The sequence below is a fragment of the Osmerus eperlanus genome, chromosome 11 (genome assembly GCF_963692335.1).
Source record: "Osmerus eperlanus chromosome 11, fOsmEpe2.1, whole genome shotgun sequence".
NCBI lineage: Eukaryota > Metazoa > Chordata > Actinopteri > Osmeriformes > Osmeridae > Osmerus > Osmerus eperlanus.
Window position 1 is genome coordinate 10,771,237 of NC_085028.1, and position 7,254 is coordinate 10,778,490.

General features: G+C 41.9%; 1 protein-coding gene across 4 annotated transcripts in view; it reads right to left on the reverse strand.

Moving 5' to 3' along the window:
* LOC134028814 (kinase suppressor of Ras 1-like) overlaps nt 1–6,987 on the reverse strand; it is a 19,893-nt gene extending 12,906 nt beyond the window's left edge. Inside the window, exons 1-3 of one of the 4 annotated variants that reach the window (XM_062472640.1) lie at nt 6,689–6,985; nt 6,504–6,573; nt 3,031–3,171 (exon numbers count right to left, since the gene is read on the reverse strand). In XM_062472640.1, the coding sequence (XP_062328624.1) occupies nt 3,031–3,114 (84 nt within the window). In that variant the 5' untranslated portion in view covers nt 3,115–3,171; nt 6,504–6,573; nt 6,689–6,985. Of the gene's footprint in view, nt 1–1,962; nt 2,084–3,030; nt 3,172–6,503 lie in introns of those variants that run through there. The other 3 variants (XM_062472638.1, XM_062472639.1, XM_062472642.1) reach the window with 3 other exon arrangements.
* Nucleotides 6,988–7,254: the final 267 nt, after the last annotated feature.

Sequence of the window (7,254 nt, forward strand, 5' to 3'; positions counted from 1 at the left end):
CCTCTAACCTTCTCCCACATTACGCCAGGGTAGGACCAAAACAAAATAGCTGTAGGCAATGAACAGAATAGCCCATAAAACAGAAAATAGAAGGTTAATCTGCTGGTTGGTGGACACCAAGCACATTTAAAACAGCTTAAACAGTTAATATTACAGACTTTACATAGGCCAATATAACTGAATGATATAGCTCAACCTCAGGGTTAAAGTTAGGGCTGGTGGTACTCAAGAGTTAACTACGTATCTTGCACTGTCAGCAATCTTAAGTATAGGCAACCCCATTCAAACTATCATGAAACAGAAACTGCAGCAGTCTCTCTCAGTACATATTCTACAGAAAGTCGAGAGCAGTGCCATGAGAATCATGTGTCTAATCAGTCTTTTACCACCTTGAGATAATGGCCGTGCTTCCTCTGCAGCACTGCATTTTTTCCAGCTTTTACTGCCTAACTGTTCTAGAGGTGACTTGCCACACAAGACTAGACACAAAAAGAAGAGAAAGGGGGGAAAAGAGGCTGGGAAAGGGAGGAGAGAAAATGGGAGGGGTACATATTCCACAAGGGCACAGGAAACCGTTTTTTGGGGGGGCCTTTGTAATGTTCCTTTTTTCCAACAACTCCCACACTTCCAGGAAAGGGAAGGCTTGCCGCAACTGACCTAAGATTTCACTTGCCACTGAGTGTTGTTGTTAGGCATATCTTTTACTGCAGATAAACATTAGGCATTTAATTAGCCAAAATTATCAAACACGTATAAAATAACAGTTTTTAAAGTATAGTACAGTATTACATACATGTATTTGACCCAGATAGGGGCACAGATGGCTCAGACCATGGGTCATCTGTGTGTGTGTGTGTGTGTGTGTGTGGGGGGGGGGGGGGGTTACAGGGCGACCATCCATGCTCTCGCCCATAGGAGAATTTTCATTGCTCATCTCGGCCTCTTCATACATTTTCCAAAACTGTCCAGTCATGCAAATGTGTCTGAGAGGCACGCCTGATCCCAGCTCTCTGGCCGGAGGGGAATTCCTTTCCGCCTTCTGTGTAAACAGTAATCCCTCCCTACACACCTCGCTGATTCAAACTCGCACTTACACAGTCAAACACACAGACAAAGACACACATACCCCCAATTCACTATGCAGGCACACTCACATGAATATACTTTCCTTGCATATGCGTTCATGCACGCACGGGGAATTTATAACGACAGAGTGGTCTAAATGTGTCCTCTCTCAGCTCATCTGACTTCAAAAGGTGCTTAACAGAAAATGTCAGCAGTTACTTGCCAGTGCCACCTATTATAGTGTGCAACTCTGGCCAATACTTTCTGCCCTCTGAGTCACATAATGGATGGGGCCATGGCTAATGAATGCCCATGTTGCCAGGACACAGGCCCGTAAAAATGATCACAGAGTGAATAAAAAATTGTGAATCACAAAGCTTTACTGTTCTGGAGCGTAATGATCCACTAAAAAGCCAACTAATCAATTAAGTCTTCAAAGGTTTTTAATACATATTTAGGAGTAAAATGTGGTCTATTCTCAAATTATAATAAATGTAATAAGTTGATGTTCTGGAAATCCACACACAAAGCCAGGAATGCAGGTGCCCACAGTGCATACAACAGGCGTGTCAAAGTTGCCTGGAATTTAGTCAACTACATCATAACTCTCTTGAGCAGAGTTTGAAGTGATCAGTCATCCTTTCATCCAAGAAGGGCCGATATGAACAAAACAATTCAACAGCAAGGCACAGAAGCTAAATTGCATTATAAAAGCAAACATGCAGTAAAGTCTTATGCAAACAGGAACAATGTTTCTGATCAGACACAACATTGGCCTACCTAAGTACACTGGACAGAAAACCATGTGCTGGTCTCTATTGCTCCTGTACACATCCACTGCAGAACAGAAGGCCTATACACATGCTAGCCTTTGTCCGCTTTGTAGTTCAAACTTACAGCCAAGTGAATCCAACTTTCTTTTGTGCTGTCCTATTATGAATGTGTGTCCAGTCTGGTCCGCTGCTAAGCATGTGTACTCCTGCTCTCCCAGCAGCATGTGTTTCTGTATGTGTGTGTGTGTGTGTGTGTGTGTGTATGTGTGTGTGTTGGTGGTATGTGGGAAGGCAGGAGTGGGTGTTTAAAAATAGCTGCTGGGTAAAGACAGTAAGGAGGCACAGCAGCTGACTTGGCACATTCTGGAGCCTCAGAACCAGTTTGGGTTGACTGCTCATCACAAAATGTGTGTGTGTGGGGTATAACACTTTGTCTTTCAAATTAACCTATGTAAGTAAATAGTGAAACCTACAGTAACAGCAGTCAAGTTATACCTGTCACTCACCTGTCACTATGGTTTGATAACAGAAATAGTATTGAGGAAGAGTGGCTGGGAAGGGAGTTGCATAGCTTGTTTCTCAAATGGCTGTGGTGAAAGGGTAATGTGTTGCGTTTCCAAAATACTTGCAAAATAAACTTGGAGAAGTGGGTTGCTTTTGATGTGTTGCTTAAATTCTTACATACCTTCTTCTATTGTCCATTCTTCCCACAACACCTCCAACAACTACCCTTCTTGGTAAAACTTTCTCACAATCCCTCTTCCTCTCTTGGCTGACCTTAAACATTTGAATCCCCTGTATTTGTAAACAGGGCTTGGCAGAGCGAGTTTAACTGGTCCCAATGTGGCTGACACAGTAGAATGAGTGTTCTTATGTGGCAGTACAGTTCATAATGACACAGTAACACAAATGAAGAGGATATTAATCCTATTCCGGCATGTTGCCAGCTCCTTTTGGGTGTGTATGCATAATTAGCAGAGTTGCCAAGCTCAGGACGTTAACCTGAGTCTTTGGAGGCTCAAAACATGTTGCCAACACCTGTGACAAATGATATGCATGTATTCAGCCTTGGGTCCTGTTCCATTTGCGCTTCATTGCTTATACATTTGAATACAAAATGTACAACTTCAAAATTGGATCTCTGGTACAGGCCACTGAAACAAACACACATAAAACACACACATACACTCACCTGTATGAGCTCAGGTCTGAGGTTAATGGTGTGGAGCCAATCCACTAGACGAGGGTAGCTTTCCAGAGCCAGCGTCCTCTCCATCTCAGGCACTACGTGTTTGCACTGCAGTTGTTTACAGATGTAGTTCTTCAACTTTACCTACAGGGGGCACAAACAATGATGAGAAACTAGGAATTTTACTAAGGGGGTGTGAGAGGAAGAGAGCAGCGTTACCATACAAGACTATTTGAGTTAGTCATGATTTTGCAATAGCATTGTTGATTGTTGTAATGCAGAAACAATTATCACTGCATAAGATGTCTGTAAACCTAACTGACACTGCATGGATACGTGTTTTGCCAAGTGCCTTGCTCAAGGGGACAACAACCCCTTGTGACACTCATGGTCTCAGTCAGATCCCACCATTTATCTTGAATCAGGTTTGTGTCAACTAGGGCTCTGCTACCAACAGTCAGTTTCGATTTCTTACCATTTCAAGTATATTCAGCTTTAAGTTATGTAAATTAAGGCAAAGGTGCGACACATACAGAGCATCAGGAAATCCCCTAGTGAACTATGGGTTAGGGTGGCTTGAAGTCAAATGGAAAAAAAGAGTGAGAAAGTAGAAAAAGCCTATGAATAAAGGCCTTAAACTACTGTAAGAGACTGAAAATTGACAGTACCAGAATGGTAAATATGTATTCTTTTTATGACACATGTCTAATGTACAGCCATTATAAACATTAAGACAGCACACAACAACAACAAAAAAGATTTCCATCGAAATGTGCACAGATGTAGGTTTACAGCAGCAACAGTGACATATCTAAAAAGGTAGAATGGATGACCGAAAAGGGTCATAAAAGGGTTGTTTAAAGGTTCAAACAGGAAGCTGTGGGAGAACCATTTCCTGAGGTCAATATCAGGCAACCCTTTCACAATATAGTTTGTCTTGAGGGAACTTGTAAACTGTGCTCTGAACAAAAAAACGCAGCTACACACAAACAGAGTGGTTGTACTATTTGCAAGTTGGGGAAACATAGCTGGACACACGGAATGGTCTGGATTTACCGGCACAGCGTGTACCACATCTCAACTACCAGGCACCGTGAACAATAATATCTCCATTTCAATCGTGCATTGTACAATGCAGCAATAGCGTCATTTCGTCATTTCAGACCTTACATTTGCATGTTTCTGCTGCTTAAGAAATGTTACACACGTTGGAGACTCGTGTGCTGTAAGGCTCTTCTTTTCCTGCATAATGACTTAAGAGATAGTGGGGCTGTAATTATAGACTCAGAGGGTGGCTCCTGTGGCCAATGTAAACACAATACAGACCGTTTACATCAGCAAACCAACGGAACCCGATTCCCCAGCCTTTGAGCTCAGGTCCGACTACCTGACAGGCCTTTTGTGGGATACAGGGATGTGGGAGAAAAGAGAGATGGAGAGAGATACAAGTCTGTCATAGGCTGTCATCTCTTTCTTTTGTTCTTATCCATGTTGATTGATGGCTCTACCAACCCAGAGAATAGTTCTCCCCCCTCCCACTCATCCTCCTCTCCCTTCTATTCCTCCCTCTTTCTCTCTGGCCCTCGCCTCTCTGTCTCTCACTCTACTGGTCTACTTTCTTGCTCAACAGGCCACACTGAGAATGCGTGGGTGGGAGACAAGCTAAATTTAGAAGCTCCGTCAGACTAGTACTCAACAAAAGCTCCACACTCTTTCCAGCTCACCCATCAGCAAGGCAGCGATGCCAGCAATTATAACTCATCCGTAGACCACAGGGATCTCTGGAATACTTTGAATAATGTCAGCCTTGTGTGAGGCCTGGCAGTGAGGCCACCTTGCCAAATTTGTATTTGTTGACAACCACTTCTATGAATACAGATCATGAGACAATTATAGTTGGCACTTAGCATCCCTAAGAACAACATTTAAATTAATTTTCCATGAGATTGAACATACAGCTCAAAACAATGCCAGGCCATCATTATAAATATTTAGGGAATGGGTTTGTGACTTCGCAGACTTAGGTGAACTAACAAATTAAAAATAATATATTATTATTGGAGTTTTTCAATTGGACCAAACACTGGTGATTTAGTAACAAATTTGATATGAGAAGAACTAATTAGGAAACCATGTCGCCAGATGTGAAGATAAAATGCATTAAATTGTGTACAACAATAGCCCAAAAAGGGCCAAAAGCAAGATCCAAGTCCAACGAGAGCCAAATATCATCAAGATCCAACTTACTGGAGGTTGCAATTAATGTTTTAATAGCTCTTGTTTTCTGAATAGTGTCACAATGAAATAGGAGGAAGAAGAGATTTGAGAGAAGGACATCTGCTCAGGGGTTACAGTTTATTTTCAGACACTCCCCTTCATCCCACGTGATTGTCTGTTTTGCAGTTTTAAGTCAAGTTTTCCAAGAAAGTGGTCTCCTCTTCCAATATTTTTCTTTCATGCTATACATTGTAACACACACGAGGTGTTGTAGTTCAGTGTTGTCAGCTGTCTAGACTAGAGGATGCTTTTATGCAAGATCCTAAAGCAGGTAGAACTTTCCGTGTCCAATACTACAAGGCACCAGATTCCTCGATCAAATGTCAGTTTACATTGATAAACTACTAACGAGGTTGTTATCATTATTCGTTTTTTGTTGCTGGCAGGTCGCATTTAAGGGAGACACCTTGGGGAAAGTGTGTATTTTGGTGTTGGCATGCGTGCTGTCTCCCCAGTACCCTGTGACAGCCTGTAAAGACAAATATCTCCTTGGATATTTGTTACGCTACAATATGCATTTCTTTATTAACCCTCGTGCTGCCTTCGGGTCACATGACCCAAAGGTTCATAACGAACCATCGTTGTGTTTACCCAATTTTACCCAATACAAAAACAAATTAAAATAATTTTCTTTTAACCTTTGCAATGTGGGGGGTCTGAGACAGCCTAGCTGTTAAAAGAAAATGCTTCACTTTGTCTTTGTATGCGGTAAATTTGTCGCAATACGACGGTGGGTCACAATGACTGATGGGTCAGAATGACCCGAAGATAACACAAGGGTTAAGAGTGAGCCAGTATACTGGCAGATGCAACATTTTGTCCTACCAGTGCTTACTGCGCTTGCGCATATCAAGGTATAGCCCTACAGTTTTGCGCTCCAGTGGGAAATCTGACAAGGTGGATTAAGTTAGTAATACTGGTTGTATTGGCTATTGCAATTTAACTTGTGAACCTTATTTATAGTTTAGTTAACATTTAGTTCATTCTAGCCCATTTCGACAGCGACATGCATTATTTCGACACAGGTGCAACGAGCTGACAATGGACAGGAAGTTAAATAAAGAAGCAATATGTACGCTTAAACTGATATTGGTAAACAAGCTAAAAACAGTATTCAAAAGTGCATACACGTTTTTCAAAGTTAGCTGCTAACTTTCTGCGGTGGGTATAGGCTACAATGATGTAATATAGCTACCTACCTCTAAAGTGCGTATCTCGTGCTGGGTGAGGTCATTAGAAGCAGCGCATTTTGTCCTTAGTCCTTGGAGGCTGGAGATGGAGATTTCAATAATACTTTGGATAAGTTTGCATTGGTCAAGAGCTACATCTGCGTGTACTGTTTCATTTGAGACTTCACTACATTTAACCATCCTGCTATTGTCACTTGGCAGTGGCACACTATCCATTCCTCGGCATCGACGCATGCAGTTTGAAAGGTTTGCTCTGAATTGAAAAAATTCAGAAGATAGAAATAAATCTAAGAATTAGAGAAAAAATTCAATGCGTAGGCTAGACGCGGTAAACAGAGTCAGATCTTTTTTAGAAACACACGAGTTCTTCGATGGGATATCAGTTTGACAGCTGGGTGTCATGCCGATGGCAAACATCTTTGAGTTCCGTGTTTCTCCCTGCCCTATAGAATCACTGGTTTCTCCACCACGTTCGTTTCGTCTTGTCAGTTACTGCCTGGCCGTGATGCATTGTAGGAGATGTAGTAATTAGTCTCCACCTTAAAAGCCAATAGCTCTGCAAAACTAAATCATACAGTCCTAATTTGCCAGGCAGGTCAGTTTACAACGTCTACTAGTTTATAAAACGTAGGACGATTGTACCTTTGTACGATTGTACCCTTAAAGTAGGCTACAATCGGTAAGATTTTTACAGTAGGCCTACACATTCGTCAAGTTGTGTCCTCTATGCTAATCATGTTAATGACGCCCAATGAACGGC